At 45.5% G+C, this 19,717-nt stretch overlaps 1 protein-coding gene across 2 annotated transcripts in view; it reads left to right on the top strand.

The window, feature by feature from the left end:
* LOC111872410 (lysophosphatidylcholine acyltransferase) overlaps positions 1–19,717 on the top strand; it is a 73,061-nt gene that overhangs the window by 20,926 nt on the left and 32,418 nt on the right. For both annotated transcript variants that reach the window (XM_023866282.2, XM_023866283.2), the window contains exon 2: positions 2,513–2,658. In XM_023866282.2, coding sequence (XP_023722050.1) covers positions 2,513–2,658 — 146 coding nt within the window. The remainder of the gene's footprint in view (positions 1–2,512; positions 2,659–19,717) is intronic.

Consider the following 19,717-nt stretch of genomic DNA (forward strand, 5'->3'; position numbering starts at 1 on the left):
CAGTTAACGATCTCTACGGCGTATTCAGTAACGCAAGACACGTTACAATATATATCAGAAAGTTTCACAACCCCATCTGTACGACGGTCAGCAATGTTTATCCATTGTGATGTCCCTACTTCAAAACCGCTTAATGATATTCGGTACTGAGTTCGTTATTTTTACTATGCAAGTGTTCCATGTGGTTACGTGTTTCGTAATCACGTAACACCATAGAGCAGCATTCACGTGACGCACTAAATGTGCCCTAAATCACTGCTGATATCAGAGTTCAGCTTTCAGAGAACTGAGTCCAGTTTGCAGTACCAGTTTAGAGGCTCTTCTGAAAGTGCAGCTAGAGAAAGTGAGAAGCAGGATAGCAGGAATGTTGTATGCATTTCAGTGCACGTTTTCCCTCTAAACTGTGTGTGCAGAACAAGTTTGATAATTCTGATGCCCTGAAGATACGAATTCAATAATCCAGTGAAAGGTTTATTGGCAGAAATTGTGCATGCTGTAACTTTCTCTGAACTGCATTCATTTCTAGAAATCAGAACTTCGATTCTCTCCCGTTACAGAAAAATACTTCGAGGACTCTATAATATGTAATGTTATATTTATTGAAAGAAATAACACACGCCAATTGTATCCGATCTTTGTGGTCACGATAACTCAGTCGATACAGTGACTAACCTAGGGCTGGAAGGGACTTTTCTTTCCGCCATTGCTTTCAGACCTGATCTGAGGCCCACCCACTCTCCCATACAATGGCTATGAGGCACTCTTCCCCTGAGTAAAGCTACCGAGGTTAATGCGTGGAGCTATGCCACCACTCTCCGATTAGTCTTCATTTTCTGATGGTTTAATTAAGCGAAGAGGCAATATCAAGTTTAAGTCTTTAGTACGAAGCAGGAATATTACGCCTGGCCCCATTCCTATGGCAAAGGATGGACATTACACAGTCGCTTGCTTTTGATCGTTTACACAAACGAATTTCATCACCGCTCCAATATTAATTTGAAAATACAGCCAGGATTTAATGACTAAGCACAAGGTGACTGTAGCAGTAACGCTTCTGATTTGTATTCGTGATATATTCAATTCGAATCCCGACGGGTTCCCTCACTGTGTTGACTGGGATATTTCTTGTTTTTCCTCAGAGGAATACTAGGTTAGTACCTCTAACTAGGCAACGACCGATTTCTTTCACGTTCTTTACAATGAATCAAATTATCCTATGATTGACGCTATGAAATCTGAGCTACAGACAGCGTTATTAAATAAACAATAATAAAAAAGTTTTTATCATTATAATTTACGGTACATTAGTGGCTCCACGTAGGGAGGATTATTGAAACTAGAGCAGACAGCATCGCATGTGTTAAGTGGCTGTGGTTCTGTGCCCGAGGAGGTACACACAGATCCACATTCGCAACTCAGAAAGGAGATTCGCCTAACAGGCCGTACGGTAGAGCGGTATATGCCTGTTTTCTCTTTGTTCAACCCATCGTCGAGTTCTTAGCGTGCTCACGTCATTACCTCTGGCTGGTTCCGGTTTCAAAGTGAAACAAATATTGGCATGCGAAATAATTGGCAATTACTTATTCAATTCGCAATCAGAATTGAATACAAACTGGGTACGCCTTAGTAAGCCAACCCAGGGACCAGGGCTTGTGTAACCCTGTCAGACCCTGAACACATAGTGGAATAGAAGAATATAAAGAGGAGGTAAAAATAAAGTTGTCCCTGTGCTTAATTAATTAAGCACTACGCCATGAAGGCGTATGGGTGAGTGGAGGTGTAGATCCACATTTTATTGACCTCGGCACTAGTTGGAGGTGAGTGGTGAGCTTCACGCCCCGGCCGCTTTACCCCGGTACCCAATGTATAGGAGGTTGAGTGGACCCCAGATTGGAGAACTCCTCCCCCTCTGTCGTTCAGCCCGTAGCCAGTCGCTATATCGACTGAGCTATTATAAAGAGGAGGAGAAAAGGAAAATTAGAAGACACAGAAGAGTGGGCGAAGAGAAGGGAACAGAGGAGGGGAAGGAACTGAAACGAGAGAAGAGAAAGAAAGGAACATTTTATTTTTGTTCCAATTCTAGCGCGACGCGAAAAGAATCTTTTATGTCCCATGATCACCAGAAGCTATCAAAGCTCTGGTCTAGAGGAGTCGGGATAGCGACGGGCTGGACGGCCCGGTTTCGATTTCCGGCAGAGAAAGATTTTTTTCTCTTCTACACAGTGTCCAGACTGATAATGGGGCCCACCCAGAGGGTGGGAGGAATAGCGGCCGGGGCTATACCTCCATTCCCCCATACGCCTTCATGGCGTAGCGCTTAATTAATTAAGCACAGGGACAACTTTACCTCACCTGATCTTGATACTGACAGGCGACTTCAAATGTCATTATTACCGATGCGTTCCCCGAGGGTTAAAGCAGCAGAGACGTGAAGCTGATCACTCACCCCTGTCTAGTACTGAGGGCGTGGTGCTGAATTAATTACATGTAGATTTGCTTGTGTCTGTTTCAGACCGCCGTATTCACAGTGATAGTACTGCCGGTCAGAGTGCTAGCAATTCTCCTGCTGCTAATGATGGCTTGGATTCTGGCCTGTGTCGGCCTCATGGGACTCTCAGAGAAGGAGCTCCGGCAGCGCCCTATAACGGGGTGGAGACGGTAAGTACTAAACCTGCTGTCTTAAATGCAACACGCGACACTTCCACGTCAACGGGAGATTTACGTCCCTATTTTCGCAATGTTAATGCGGATTGCCGAGTAGTCACAAGTTCTGCAGTTGTGAAATGTCGTGTTTCTCTGTATATCGTGATATTTGTACACTTATAACTTTGCCTATGGTTTTGTATTAGTGCGAAACTTGGGCTCTTACATTAAGGCATGAACATAGACTGAGGGTGTCTGAGAACAGGATTGTGAGGAGAATGTTTGGGCCAAAGAGGGACGAAGTGACAGGAGGTTGGAGAAAAATACATAATGAGGAACTTAATAACTTTTACTCTTCTCCAAGTATAATTAGAATTATCAAGTCAAAAAGGACGAGATGAGGGCATGTAGCACGCATGGAGGAGAAGAGGAATGCATATAGTAATTTTGTGGGAAAGCCAGGAGGAAATAAACCACTAAGAAGACAGACGTAGGTGGGAGGATAATATTAACATGGATCTTAAAGAGATAAAATTGGGTGGTATGGACTGGATTGATCGGGCTCAGGATAGGGACTAGTGAAGGGCCCTTGCGAACACGTCAATGAACTGTAAAATGTTGGGAAGTTCTTGAGTAGCTGAGCGACTGGCGGTTTCTCAAGAAGAATTCAGCTCCTTGAAGTTAATTGTATTGTTAATTATAATGTTTTAAATAAAGCACGCCTTTTATACGTCCGAAAACAAAATACTTAATACTTTCATACCTTCCGTGTTAGAGATGTAAAAATATATTCCTTTCTCTGTGAATAACATCAGAATACAAGAACAACGTCTCATGTATCTGCTATATTTCCCAAGAGAAACGTGAATATATTCACAAAGAAAATGTTATAGGAAAATGTCCGTCGAGGTATCATACTTCCTTAATTAGCTGACTGATGTCAGGACCATTTAATTTATGACTTAAAGTAATTCATGTTACTCTTTTCCTATAATAGTTTAAAGCGGATCAGAATTAAAAAACCTAACATTTGTCACCCAAACCTCCCCGCTGCCCGTTGAATTTGATGTTCTGAAAATGGTGATTCTGTTCCGGGGTGGAAAGCCATGTAGTCCGGTAGACGTTCATCGACGTTTCGGTGGGAAGTATTGCCTCCATCTTCAGGTTAACAAAGTAAGCCAAGCAACCAACAAGAATAAATTAGAGCGAGGTCCCCTTGCAGCTTATTTCTTGCTGTTGCGTCTTTGGCTTCGACTCTGAAGATGGGGGGGGGGGGCCCCAAAAATTCTTTGAATTTCTACCGCGATACACGGCATCACATGCATTCCATCTTACTGTCTCCCTTTAACGCGGTTTACAATTACACTACCAACGCTTATTCCATTCGGCAACTACTAGGGCTCAACAGCCCTTTTCAGTTTCTCAGTCCTATAGAGAGACAGTAGGCCTCCTTGGACGGGGGATCAGCCCTGCACACAGAACAACACAGACATCCATGCCTCGAGTGGAATTCGAACCCACGATCCCAGCGTTCGAGCGGACGAAGAGGGTTGAAGCCTCTGGCCTCGCGGCCGGCCACTGTGATCGGCAGTTCGGTAACTGCTGGAGATAATTATCTTTGTGAAAGTGGTCTAATTGTCTAACCGTAGTCATGCTGTGCTCATATGCACGCAAATGTATGTTCTGATTGCGGTAAAAGGAAAGAGGCTGCAGGAGATCCTTCTCTGGTAGAAGTTTCATGTAACTAATCAATAGAAGTTCAGTGTACAGTTTAGGCTTTCTACAATAAGTTATGTAGAATGCTTGAGTGTTTCCCAGTGTTTATAGGAAACACTGTATTGTAGTTGTCAGCTTCACGGTCTTTGGGGCCGAAACATTGGGAAACCTTCAACAGCCTACACGGCATATGCCTGAAGGCTCTAAAACTTGTATTCCTTCGGGAAAGGAGCCCACAGGTACCAATCGGGTAGGAGGCTACATGGGACCTGGGTCCTATCAGGATGTTAATGAATTAATCACTACGCCATGAAGGCGTGTGGGGCAGTGGAATATATATCCACAGTTTCTTGACCTCGGAACTACCTGGATGTAAGTGGTCAGCTTCGCGCCCCAGAAGCTTTACCCCCAGGGGATAGCCCACGGTATCCATTGGATAGGAGGCTGGGTGGACCCCAGAACCGGTCAGGACCACGTGGGAAAGAGAAAATCCTTGCTCCCGTCGGGACTGGAACTCCGACCCCTCGTTCGTCCAGCCCTTAGCCAGTCTCTATACCGACTGAGCTATCCGGGCTCCGAGGATGTTAATGGTAACGACACAAATTTCACACTTGCATAAATCGAACAGCCGTGATCAATTTTGTAGCTATCCACTTTAGTGACTGGACTATATCCGTTTTAGAAATATTAACAGTGACAACTCTTCCAAAATGTCCCTTGTTTTGAACATATTATTGTTATTATTATTATTATTATTATCATCAGCATCATAATCAGAGCCGGGATAGCGCAGTCGGTATGGCGACTGGCTACGGGCTGAACGGCAGAGGAGTCGGTGTTCGAGTCCCGATAGGGGCAAGATTTTTCTGCTATCCACAGCGTCCAGACGGGCTCTGGGGTCCACTGAACTTCCTATCCAATGGATGTCGGGGTCTCTTTCCCCCGGGATAAAGCGTCAATGGTTAAGAATACGTGGATCCACTCCTCCATTAATTAGTTAAGCGCAGGGACAACTTCACCTTTTTTACATTTATTATTATTATATTCGGGAGTCTTGCATTCGGATTCACGGCCGAGACACCGTTCGCCCTGACTGTCTTTTAGTGATTTTCCTCATTCCCTCTAGGAAACAACCGCGACGGTGCCTTTAAACAGGCCACAACCGCCTCCTTCCAAACCTTTTCCATTTAGTCAGTCCTAGTATCTTTGTCGCTATGTGCTGTAGACACGGAGAGTGTGGTACACTATCCTACAAATGAGCATCAAAACTGGAAAATATTCTTGTAAAGTGATACATACACCTTTATGTCCTCGTTGCAGCTTATTACAGAATTCACACCTCAAGTACATGCACTTGTAACTGGCAGGAACTTGTCACTTCCAGTAAAACAAAAGCAGATAATGTTATCGCCAAGGTCTGCATATAAATACACTTACGGTACTGCAAAATGTATCGAGTTCCATATCATGAGGCGGAACTCCAAGTGGCAGTTATTGCTTTTGTTACGTAGTTTGACAAATAACTTTTCAGGAATGCGATTGCACAATCTTCGCAATCAGACACAATGAACTTAGCCCATCCCATATAGCCCATTAAAGTCACTGAACACGTAATGTTAGTCTAGTTGCAGTTGCAGTGGGCATGGCTACTGAACATGTAACGTTAGTCCAGTTGCAGTGGGCATGGCTACTGAACATGTAATGTTAGTCCAGTTGCAGTGGGCATAGCTACTGAACATGTAATGTTAGTCCAGTTGCAGTGGGCACGACTACTGAACATGTAATGTTAGTCCAGTTGCAGTATGCATAACTACTGAACATATAATGTCAGTTTAGTTGCAGCGGGCATGGCTACTGAACATGTAATGTTAGTTGAGTTGCAGCGGCAATTGTTACTGAAGATGGCTCACTTTAAATGGTCATTGTTACTGACATGTAATGTTGGTCTAGATATAGTGGGCATTGCCGTTGAAAGTGTATTGTCGAAAATTTCGACGCTTGGCGTTTCTAGGGTTAATTTAAGTAACATGTACGCCTTCTCATGAACAGAAATAATGCAACAGGAATTTCTATCAGGTCAAGTTAGTGAACTCGTGAGAATCTACTCACTCCCCTATTCCAGTTTCGTCCCTCGGTTTCACCAGCTGCTAATGAACCTGTTGTGTTACACATGGTATGCTATCGAATCATCAAGGCGAAAAAGAACATCTCGGGGGTGAAATGAGCACGATTATAACTACATGACGTAAATGTGGAGCAGATTCTCTTACTGGCACGGAAAATTAAACCGGTATCCACCGCCAGTAACCTTAGGAAATGAGGCTGTGGGCCCATCAGTACGAAAATTGTGTTTTTTTCTTAAGACCATGTCACGTCATATGAGTTACTAAGCGAATCCTACATAAAAACCTGTCCTTTTTATGTAAGTGGAACGCTTGCCAGTTTTCGAAGTCATCATGCTTTCCAATACTGGACTTAATTGAGGACTTTTACAGACATTAAAAAAAATCCTTCCAATTGTTTTAGTATCCTTACTCAGTGGTACCCTTCTCCTGTTTCGCAAGTTATTAATTTCCGGCCTTACATTGCTATTAACACCCGTTATATTTATGGTGCGAGCTCTCGGAGTTACGACTCGGAACCAAAATTTCCGTCAAGTCGAGGCCCCTTCCAAAATTTCCCACAACCAGAGTTCTCTACTCTGAATTAGAGGGGCTGGAGCTGCCGGATTTTGATAAAACGTTGAAATGCTGTTGTGGCTCGAATCGTCCTCTTAACGATTCATTTAATGCGCTGATGAAACGAAAAGCAACTCTTTAACGACCAGTAGCGAAAGATTAATATTCTTGATAGTCTGAATGTCCCTTTGCCTATCACAGTGACTGCGCGGTCTAAGGCATGAACTGTCTTCGCCCGCTCAAACACTGGGATCGTGGGTTTGAATCCCACTTGAGGCATGATTGTTTCTCTGTGCCTTGTGACGGGCTAATCCCTCGTCCAAGGAGTCCTACTGCCTGTGCAAAAGTCAAGAAAGTGAAAAAGCGCCCAAGGTCCAATAAAGGACCGTAGACCCACAGATAGACAGACTTTGACTTTGACTATACAGTAAAGTATGGTCGCTAGTCCCAAGGGAATCGGACTCAATGAAGACTGCGCTGGCGAGGGCCAGCAGCATATGCAAAGAAACCCACAATAACAAGATCGTAACTGTCAAACAGTAATAAATATCTAGTCATAAGCCCAAGACTGACTGACCGTCAGTGGCAATGTGACTTAGTCAGTTGATAGTTTAGTTCTATGCCGGTATCTGTGAAGAGAGGATTTGAGCCGGAGGTAGAGGAATAGCCATTGTTGGAGCCGTTACCAGGAAAGGTCTAGTAACAGTCTGAGAACAGTAGATTGCGTGTTCTGGTGAGCAGTAAAGTGTGGAAATGACGATAGTGTTATAGTTATTTGTAGTTAGACCTGTAAGTGGTCACTAAATTCCGTCTCCAATCCAAACCCCGTCTATCGTAGCCCTTACACGTGACAACTGCATTATAACAGTCCTGCAGAGTTCATCATCATCATCGCAACCATCTTCAGTGTGAATACGTGTACACACGCCGCACCTACTGGATTGTTGTTATTGCCTTGGTTTCTCTTCTGTTTATGTATACGTATTTGTTTGTTTGTATATACTTCACAACCTGCCCTTGGGCTTGGGCTACTGAGTAAGCACGTAAGTAAGGAAATTAATTAGTTCAGTCAGTGAACTCATCCCCTCCATATTATAGTGGGCCCCTTGTCACCACGGCATGGCGCGTCCTCAGGTTGCGGCTCGAGGAGACGGCCTCCAGATATGGAGGGCGAGGGCACATCAAGGAAACTGGCAACCGCAACGCAACCGCAATTTCCGAGAACTGTTGTCAGCCTGAGTTGAATGGAGCAGCGCAAATTGAGGAAACTGCGTTGTGCTGCTCAGTAACGTGTTCAACTCAGGCTGGTAACAGGTCTCGGAAATTGCGGTTGCGTTGCGGTTGCCAGTTTCCTTGGTGTGCTCTCTCCCTAAGGGTCTATGGATATATATTGAATAAGCAGTCGCGGAGAGCCGAAAAGGGGTAATGCTCTAGTTTGGGTGTTGGGTACGAGTCTAACAACTCTCACACTAAATTTTTACGGAATATCAATAACGGTTTCGGACTTGGACGTTTGTAGGAGGATAATATTAAAATGGATGTTACATAGGATGAGGTGGTATGCCCATCTGGCTCAGGATAGGGACCGGTGGAGGGCCCTTGTGAACACGGTAACGAAACCTCAGGTTCCATAAAATTTTGGAAGATTTTTGAGTGGCTGAGCAATGAATGGAATTCATTAAGCCATCCCTGGGCTGAATTCCGTCTCGGACTGTATAACGCGAGATGCGAACCGCCAGTCCGCTTGCTGTCAACGCGTTCAGAAAGATGCCTTACCGCGCCAGCCAGGAGCTAACTAGCTCGTAAGTAACTGACCTACTTTCTTCAAGGGCTTGTCAAGACCTACCTTGCCTCTCCCACGTTGGTCGCTGCGCCAGCTGACTTCGGTTCAAGGCCAGTTCTACACACGGCCCAACAGTGACCACGGCGCTACACCGCCGCAAGCTACAGGTCGTATCTTATACCTGACCTTGAAGCTGCACGTGACGAGATTTATGGCAGGTTGCAGGAGGGAGGGTTATTACTTTGGTAACAAACCATATAATCCTTTCCTCACTTAGAGGGCTTCAACAAAAATATACTACATGTTGTATTGAAACGGTCAGGTGTTACCGCGTGCAACAAAGCAACAGCACTGAACCCGTAATACTGCCGGAATTCGAGTCCCGGTAAGGGTAACAAATTCTTCTCCACTCCACAATGTCGATATTGGCTCTGGGGCTCACCCAACCTCCTATCCAAAGGGCAGGTCGTACCATAGCTCAGGCGTTTATTACCTTGCTTCCCACCGCGGCGGCCAGGGTTCGAGCCCGTGTCAGGACATGTCGGATTTCTGATGGACAAAGTGTTACTGGGGAAGGGTTTTCTGTGAGTACTTTGGTTTCCCCTGCCAATCTGTATTCCACCAATTGCTCCACAATCACCCTCACCTACCATCTGGGGCTGGTACAACAGGCCAGTAGTGCCTGCAGCACAAAGGACTTAGTCCCACCCCACTAAGAATAAGCATAAATAATATTCAAAGGGAAGCTTGGGTTCTTTCCCTGGGGTTAATTTTATCTAAGTTGTCCCTGTACTTGACTAATGAAGCACTACGCCGTGAAGGCGAATGGAGGAGTAGATGTATAGATCCACATTTTTTTACCTCGACACTAGTTTGAGGCAAATAGTCAGGTTCACGCCCCGGTCGCTTTACCCACGAGGAAAGAACCCCCGGTATCCATTGGGTAGGATGCTGGGTGGGTCCCAGGGCCGGTCTGGACGACGTTGAGAAGAGGAAATTCTTGCTCCTACCGGGACTCGAATTCCAACTCGTCGGTCTTTCAGCCCGTAACCAGTCGCTAAACCGACTGCGCTATCCCGGCTCCCTTATTTACAGTGCTTAATTAAGCACAGGGACAATTTTATCTCGCCTTGCAACCAGAATAGTCAACATTTTCTCTTCATTCGCTTACCACCTGTCTGTCTGTCTGTCGTAATTCAAGGCGCACCAGCTCACCATTAAAATACTAGTCAAGACAGCCGGTGTCCCGGTCAAGATTCGAACCGTGTAGAGAGTTACTGATACTCCGACTCGCTCTGCTTAGTGGTCGTCTCTATTCTTCTCTTAATTAATTTGATGTGCAGCGTAGTTGTTTCAGGCACTATGCTACAAGCCGGAAGGTCGCGGGTTCAAATCCCGATCAGGTGGATTCTTTCATTTGACCTAATCCTTGCAGCCGCACTATGGCCCTGGGGTGGACTCAGCCTCTAACAGAAATGAGTACCAGGAATCTTCCTGGGGGTAAAGGGCGGCCGGCGGTTAAGGCTGACAACCTCACCGCCATCTGTGAGCCGATTGTCTAGAAAATGTGTGAGCCTCGACCTTTCACGATCCTATGGTCCTCCACGGCCTGTTACAGGAATAGCTTTACTTTTTTTTTACTTTTCAAGAATATTTATTTATTAGAAATTAAAAACGCTGGAACAAAAGTATTTTCGGTTTCTTAGAAGTCGTGTGTTCGTCGTATTAAACGCGTCGACCTTCTGCGCCGTTGCGTGTGCCTGTGAAGGGTACCTGAGATTCATTTTGATCTGCTGTTTACGGTACCTTGGATATAATCATGTGATGACCTTTATGTAATATTACTGAGGGAGCACGTCTTGCTTATGCCAGTTATTTCTGTAGACAAGAACGGCAACATCAGCGATTTTGAAGGCTGACAGAGAAGACTAGGATAAACACTTCCCTTAAACTAACAAACTAACCAAATATATACACTGTACTTTGCGTCATTCCCGAAACAGTTGGTAGCCATTCAGATGTTTAAGAAATTCCGTTAACGAACGCTGAAACTTAAGTGGTCAGCACTCCTCCTGTGGATTCGGGACTGCAGGTGTAAGTGTCGGTCCGGAGACAAGTCGTCAAGGACCGCCTCTGTGGTGTAGTGGTCAGAGTTCTTTTCTACAGATCCAGAGATCCCGGGTTCGATTCCCGGCGCTACCAGATTTTCTGAGAAGTAGTGGGTCTGGAACTCGGTTCACTTAGCCTCGTGAGGATAATTGAGGAGTTATTTAAAGGAAATAGCGGCTCCGGTCTAGAAAACCGAGGCTAACGGTCGTGGGGATCCGTTGCGCTGACCACGCGACACCCTCTATCCGTAAAAGTTGGCACTAACTGCGCCAACAACCGGCGGTTGCTCGGTCGGTATAGTTCGCTTGCGGAATACAGGCCACGGAGTTTTGTTGTTTGTTTTAGAAGCCGTCCTCATCTTCACTTTATCTAGCAGATGTCGAGGCAGTAACTTGAACTGGGGGGATATCCGCTCTGTTCCATATTCATCGTTCATTATTGATTCACGCTGCATATTCTGAGTTACTGAGTGTGTCATTAAGTAAACCATAAAGGTAATCTCTTAAGTAATCAAGGACGATGCCATGAAGAGGTATGGGGGAGCAGAGGCACAGGTCCACCATTTTTAACCTTGGCACGAGCTGCAAATGAGTGGTCAGCTTCACGCCCCTGCTGGTTTACCCCCGGGAACAAGTCCCCATCGTGTAGGAAGCCGGATGGGCCCCAGAGCCGGCCTGGACAACACGGAGAAGAGGAAATTGTTGACCCTACCGGGAGCGGAACTCCGACCCCTCGGTCATCGAACCTATAGCCAATCGCTCTACCGACTGCGCTGTCCCGGATCCTCTAGATATTACATTTTTTAATCCGCGCCGCGACTGTTGCTAAGCAACGACGAGGTAAATACGCCTTTACAACAATAGAGGCAATAGAGGAACAATAGACGAAGGCTGCTGTGATTGTGAAAAGTTGAATATTGTGTACATTGTGTATTCCAGGCATTATGTGTGTATGTAATTTAGCAATCAGAACACCTATTGTGATGGTGGTTTCCGAACAAGTATTGATGTTCGTTCTGAAGATGATCCGTGTGTGTGTGTGTGTCTCTCTCTCTCTCTCAAGTCTCAATTCTGAGACAGTAAAATATGGTCGCGAGTCCCAAGGGACTCGGACCCCAGAAAGACTGCGCTGGCAAGAACCAGCAGCATATACAAAAGACAGACCCGTCCTCTCGTCAGAGAGGGCGCCCCACAAAAACAAGACCGTAACTGTTAAACGGTAATAATTAATATCTGGTCGCGATCCCCAAATGGGGCTCGACACCAAGACTTACTGACTGACTGACCGTCAGTCGCAATGTGACTCTGACTCTGACTAAAAGTGACAGTGACAGACTGTGGCAGAGTCCCGAGTTCGTCATAGAAGAATCAACAGTACGGTAGAAGCACGAGAGCAGAGCGAATTGGAATTGGGAATTCAGAAGAGAACTCTTCAAGAAGAATATCAAGTCAGGCTGCGAAGACTTGGTCACAGTGAGACTGTTTTAATTGCATTACCAGGAAAGGACTAGTGTGTGTGTGTAACAATGAACTGTATAAGTATCGATTAGCGTTACCGCTGTAGTAAATGCGATTAAGAGAGATTGTAACCAAAGTGCTAATAAATCCAATCTTCCGAACTATAAACCGTCATTTTCGTCGCCACCCTACACGTGACAATATATATACCAAATTTCGTAAATATTGATGCAATCATTCGTAAGGGGGGATACACAGACAAACAGCAGATTCTAAAAGGTTCTGACGATGGTGGATGACACACAGAATTACTGGGTTTTTGGACTTTTTCCATCGTTCGGAATTTTAGGTAATAGAGACAGACAGCATGATGATCGCATAAGCTTATTTTTTTCCCCCCGAAATAAGGGAAGTAGGCTGAAAAAAAAAAGGCAAAGCTATGGCGAAACTGCTCCAGTCACCATTTCCGTCATGAAGTTTATTACGTATGCATCGCTTTGGCCGACGTCACACCGTCGCCTCGTATGAAATGAGGCAATAAATTGAGGCGACATTTACAGTTCTAGAGACGCATAACGGAAGGATGTCAACATCGCCGACGCTAACGAGACGCCAGTGTGGAGAGAGTAGTTGGGTCTTAAGCAGTATGTACGTAAACATTGGCAAGCCCGTCAGAAAGACCGGGTTGTCGTTAACTAGCATCGCACGCCAAGACAATAACCAGCAGGACCCTCGTTAGCCCAGTGTGAATACTTTCGCCCTGCTTACGGCGTCTTGTCGATTTTTAATCACCGCCGTCTTCCTGAGGCCTTAGCACGTAATGGATTTTATGAAAGTTAGGCAGGGCAAGGTTCTTCTCTCTGCTCCACAGCGTCCAGACCGACTCCGGGCCCCCAGCCTCCTATCCAGTGGGTATTGGAGGCGATCTCCCAGGAGATAAAGCGGCCGGGGCTTGAAACTGACCACTCACCATCTCCTACCGAGATCAAGAATGATGTAGCTATAACTCCACTCCCCCATGTGCTTTCATAGTAAAAGAACGGTAAAGCTATCCCTGTAACAGGCCGTGGAGGCCCATAGGGTTGTGAGACGTTGAGGCTCCCACATTTTCTAGACAATCGGCTCATAGATGGCGGTGAGGTTGTCAGCCTTACGCGCCGGCCGCCCTCTACCTCCAGGAAGATCCCTGGTACTCATTTCTGTTAGAGGCTGAGTCGACCTCAGGGTCATAGTGCGCCTGGAAGGATTAGGTAAATTTAAAAATCCACCTCATCGGGACTATAACCCACAACCTTCCGGCTTGTAGCGTAGTGCCTCAACCAACTACGCTACCACGTGCCCCCATGTCTTCATCGTATAGTGGTTAATTAAGCATATGGACAACTTTAACTTTTACCTTAGGATAAACTTAGTAATTTTCTTGATAAAGGTAAAGTTTCTCTGTACTTAATTATCATTCTGTGATCACGTAATAAAGAGCGGAGGCATAGCTCCGCATATTCTTAACCTTCACTAGATGGAGGTGAATGGTCAGCTTCACTCCCCGGCCGCTTTATCCGTGGCTAAAGAACCGGCAGTGCACAATGGATTGTAGACTGCATGTGCCCCAGGGCCAGTCTGGATGTGGTGGAGAAAAGGAACATCTCTATCCCTGTCGGGAATCGACATTCGAATCATTGTTCCCCCGGCCCTAAGCCTATTCACTATACTGACTGAGCTATAACGGTTATACATTTGAACCTGAAGAATTGTTGAAACTGTGAAACTTGTGTACAATTTCTTGGCAGATTTATAGTGCTGTACCATGAGAATCTGTATGTTTACCCTAACTCTGACAGACTTACCAGATTTACCCTATATCTTGCATAGTTAATATAATATCTAAGGGTTCAGCTCCTCCTTCATTCCAATCGAGAAATAGTATTGAGGAAATACAAGATACAATTTTAAAGAAACTCTTCTCAAAGCTTCATTCGTTATGAATATGACACCGCCTGACGTCAGAGAGACTACTGTTGGCAGATCCACCTGCCAGCGCATGCGCATGTGCTGCCTCACGCAGCACACGTTACGATTTCGTTACATAGAGAGTTAGAAAAAGGAAATTCGTGTTTTGTAAAATAATTGAAAAAAGATTTAATGGAATTGAAGTTGTATTTCTGTATAAGAAATTTGAGTAGCAGAGTAACACTGTTGCAGTCAGCGAAGTAATAAAAGTAAGGAGAAACAGTGAAGAAAAAATCTGTAAGCCCTTTAAAGGGTCGTTTACTAAAGGACCATATCTCGGCCGTCCTCCCGAAATCCGTACACCTTTTCCAGCTAACTCATTTACCCTGATGGAAGCTGCTCACACCGAAACGTCGGTACAATTCGACCAGACTACATGACATCGTATCCAAGAAGAAATCTTCATACCGACAGCCATAATGAATTTCGGTTGGCATAAAAGGCGGGGAATATTTTAAGTATCTGAGCGACTAGTAGCTTCTGAAGCAGGACGCTCCGACAAGGTTCGTGTACCCGTAACACTATCGGCTGGTACTGCGGAGGTGTTCAGTTCGCATCTCAGCTGTGACAACGGCTGTACTGACAGAGGCTGTTCTCCATTCATTGCAGACGAAAGATGCCAGTGTATCTGTATTAGATCACGACAGCCCCAATCCTGTTCCCTACTACTCCGTGGCTTGAGTCAGCAAGCGAACTATACCGACTGAGCCACCGCCGCTTGTCGGCGAAGTTAGTGCGAACTTTAGCGGATAGAGTGTGTCGCGTGGTCAGCGCAACGAAACCCCACGGCCGTTAATTTCGGTTTTCTAGACCGGAGTCGCTGTTTCCTTGAAATAGCTCCTCAGTTATCCTCACGAGGCTGAGTGGACCCCTTCCAGACCCACTACTTCTCAGAAAATCTGGTAGCGCCGGGTATCGAACCCGGAACTCTGACCACTAGCCCACAGAGGCGGCGGTCCCTACTACTTCATTACTCGCCCATCTTCCTACCATCCGACACTGACAGCGCTGTAAAATCACATACAAAAGATATACGCCGTGGAGTTTATGTCGTGTACATGTTAGACAAAGCATCGCTCAAGTAGTCGATGGGAGGGCAGTGGGACGTCAGACGCGGCGGTGTTTTGAGGCGTCTGGTGACGCTGTATGTGAAACAGCTGCTCGTGTGAGTAGCGTATGTACAAATAGCCATCCCACACATGCCAGTGGATGTTTTATTTTTACACTGTGCGCAGGAATGAAGGCGTTGGTGATACAGGGCAATTATCAGTAGGAAATGAAGCCCACCGGCAGTAGATAAGGGTGTAGGGGCAGAACAGATGCAGCATGGCAGCTACACGTGTGGAATTTGGGAAAACAGTTCATTTATAGTGGAGACTCTTGTCTTCTGGGTGTGACGCCGTATAGGCGGGTAGAAGACTAGGGACGTACTGCCTCCGTTTTCATTTTACAATTATTCCAGCTAAATTCCGGGATATTTACTTTAAACCGGCCACAACTCCAACCTCTATCATTCGTTCCAATTAGTCGGTCAGAATCGTCTACTGAAATGAACGTTATGTAATTAATTCAGTTAATGCATTGCAGTTAAATGAGGCAAGTTTACTTCTTCTGACTTGTATTATGGAGGTACATAAAAATTAGAATATACAAAACTATAATTTTGCCTGTGGTTCTGTATGGGTGTGAAACTTGGTCTCTGACATTAAGGGAGGAACATAGACTGAGGGTGTTTGAGAACAGGGTGTTGAGGAGAATATTTGGACCGAAGAGAGATGAAGTGACGGGAGGTTGGAGAAAACTGCATAATGAGGAGCTTCAAAACTTGTACTCTTCTCCAAGTATAATTAGAATGATCAAGTAAAGTCCTTGACTTATTCTTCGATCCCGAATATGGGAGGCGACATGTCCCTCCGAAACGTCGGTTGATTTTCAACGGACTACACGGCCTTATATCCCAGAAGATGGAACTGTTAAATGGATTATCATCCCAGACAGGGAAGGGTCAATTGGAAGACAAAGAGAGAGATGGTCTGAATACATTTTGGATTCGGAGGAATTCACTGACATCAGAGTCGAGATCGGTCGCGCCATAGCTCAAGCGGTTAGTCGCTGGTCTGGTCAAGTGGGATTTGTGGTGGACAAAGTGGCGAGTACTTCGGTTTCCCCTGCCAATCTTCATTCCACCAAATTCTCCGTCATCATAATCACCCGGGGCAGGTACAATAGGCCAATCAGTGGCCGCCGTGCCGAGTGGACTCAGCTGGACTCCACCCCGCCCCCCACTAAGCGAATTAAAAAAAAACGAAAAAAAAAAGTCAATGGATCAACAAGGACGTGCTTTGCTTGGATTAGTCACTTACTTTGAAGATGGAAACAGTGTATTTAACCGAAATATCTATCGAATCACAATGCGCTACGTTGCAGAAAATAGTACTCGTGAGCGATTTGCTTTTCCATATTTTTCGTGCTTAGAAAACAGTTACAGCTTTCGCGGACGTCAGTGGAAGTTTTGCATTAGAGGCCTAAGTACCTGAAGTTACGTAACACAGAAAAATATATAAAAATGGAAAGTCAGAAACTGTAATAGTGCCTATTCAATAGCCGGAAGGCTTTGGCCGTGAATATTTCAAAGCAAGGAAACAGAACATCTGTGCCAATATATTTCATACAAACGGTGTAATTTTACAAATCGATACGGCACCGAATTATATAATGAAATAACGTCTTAGTGAGTTACATGTCCTTCTTACTAGCTGGGATATCTCAGTCAATATAGTAACCAGGCTTCGGGATTGACCACCTGGGTATATGGGTTCGACTTCCGCCATGGGCAAAAGAATTTCTGTTCACAGCATACAGACTGCCTCTCGGGTCCACCCAGCCTCCTTTCCAGTGGTCACCGGGGCTAATTCCCAGGGGTGAAGCAGCCAAATGCGTGAAGCTGACCACCCTTCTCCATCCCACTGCAGAGATTACGAATGTGTGGAGTATTACCTCCACTCACCCTTCATACCGTGATGCTTCTTTAAACATTGGACAAGTATGTTTGGTAGCTGGGATAGCTCATTCGGTATAGTGACTAGCTATGGGTTGGACATGTGACAGTATCATGGTTCGATTCTCGAAAAATGTTTCTCTACTACTAACCTCCTCTGGAGTTCATCCGGCCTTCTGTTTCCGAGGGATAAAGTAGATGGGGCATGAAGCTGACCACTCCTCCAAGTTCTGACGTTACGAAGGCGTGGCGTTTTACCTCTCCCTTATAAGTATTCGTCGAGTGGTGTTTGATTAAGAAAAGAGGCATTTTTTTGGCATCAAATATGGCTAATATGCTATGGGATGGAAGACCGTATAATCGGGATTCGATTCCCGACAGAGCAGTGCGTTTTCTCTTCTCCATAAAGTCATGACCTTGTCTGAGGCTCACCCTGCCCCCAATAAATGTTAAATTATGCCTGTAAGAGGCCGTGAAGGCCTATAGGATTGTGAGAGGTTGAGGCTGCCACATTTTCCCTAGACAATGGCTCACAGATGGCAGTGAATTTGTCAGCGTTACGCACCCAGGAAGATTCCTGGTACTCATTTCTGTTAGAGACTGAGTCGACTCCAGGGCCATAGCGCGGCTGGAAGGATTAGGTCAATTGAAAAAAAAAATCCAATGACCTCATCGGGAATCGAAACCTCGACATTCAGGCTTGTAGCATAGCGCCTCAACCAGCTGCGCTACCTTGTACCTCTCCTATGCAATGTGTATCACGTCCGTTTCCTTGGGGATAAAGCGGCCGAGACGTGAAGCTGACACTTCTCCCATGCAATGCCGAAATTAGGAATGCATGGAACTTTACCGTCACTCCCCCGTACGTCCCCATGGAGTAGTGCTTGGTTAAACACGGAAAAGACTTTCTACTGATCTCCCAGACTACACAGTGTTACATCCCAGGAGGCTGTCTTCGCCCGTAGATGGAGAACTTCAATTATTGATTTGTATTCTGGCTTTTGGACTTGACGGGGGAAGGCGCCTTAGAAAAGAAACTCAAATATTGATGTCGAGGTTGTCTCTCCCCAAAGCACTCAGGCACTCGTGTGAGTAGGGGATCGAAAGATGGCAGTGACCCTAGCTGTAGAGGAGTCCCCGGATTGGTTGCTTGCAAGCGGTGAGGCAGATGGTACGCAGCGGCTGAGCGCTAGATCGATGGACCAGCTCGCCCCTACACGCGCCACCCCGAATAGAACCGACCTCATTCGCTTTCCTCACTGTATGAAGGGAAATTTTAATTTCAGTTTTCACTGCCAGCGCCGTAATGCTGTATAAAGTCTACCCTTCACCTCGCGCAAGCGCATCTCTTGTTATCAGAGTTTGCCTTCATGCACTGTGAGAGCAGTCTCACCTCAGTTCAAATCCCGGTCGGGACACAGGCTATCATGATTGATGTCTTTCATCGTTTTTCTCTGGACCTTCAAGTAAATGTTGAGACAATACCTCGATTGCGCCAAAATCGCTTCCTTCCGGATACTTTCCCATTCATTATTAATCCTACCATTCGACGCTATGTAATTATATGAAATGAAATCATCGTAGCAAGTCAAATGAAGTTCAGTAAGTACCACTCGCCATGCAGGCGTATAGAGAAGTGCAGATATAACTCCTCTCATTCATATCCTCAGCGCAGATGGGGCGTGAAGCTGACCACTCAACTCCAACTATTGCCGAGGTCAAGAAAATATGGATCTATACATCCACTCCCCCATACGCCTTAATGACATAGTGCTTAATTAGTTAAGCACAGAGACAACTTTACCTTTTTGTGTAGGCCCGTATATTTTGAAAGAATAGCTTTGTGAAGTGTCTACAGGATTTTGGTTGCAAGGTCAGAAGGCAAAAAATCACGTGAGGGGCATAGTCGTAGAAGATGAGATTTTTTTTTTATTTCTCCAATTTATTATACAATCTATCCAGCTNAAGATGAGATATAATTGAAAATTTATCCTAAATAAATATTGCGCGGGCCGGGTTCGTCTGAGTCAGGACAGAACACACGGAGGTGTCTTCAACATGCGGTGGTGAATTTCTCGGAAAAAGAAGGCAGTTAGATTCCAAAGTAGGTGAAGCCATGTTGGAGTACTTTCGAAACTTTGTTTCGCTCAGATGGTATCCAGACACATCAACGCAGTCCAAGTATTTATAAAGACAACTTCTTTGTCTCAAAATAGACCCGTCTGCCATGGCTGAAGGACACAGGTCGACGCGTCCCCTACCTTCAAGCCCTGAATTGAATGTATTGTGTTGAACTCGACCGTGAAGGCCCATAGGGTTGGGAGTT

This window comes from Cryptotermes secundus, unplaced genomic scaffold (genome assembly GCF_002891405.2).
Source record: "Cryptotermes secundus unplaced genomic scaffold, Csec_1.0 scaffold247, whole genome shotgun sequence".
Lineage (NCBI taxonomy): Eukaryota > Metazoa > Arthropoda > Insecta > Blattodea > Kalotermitidae > Cryptotermes > Cryptotermes secundus.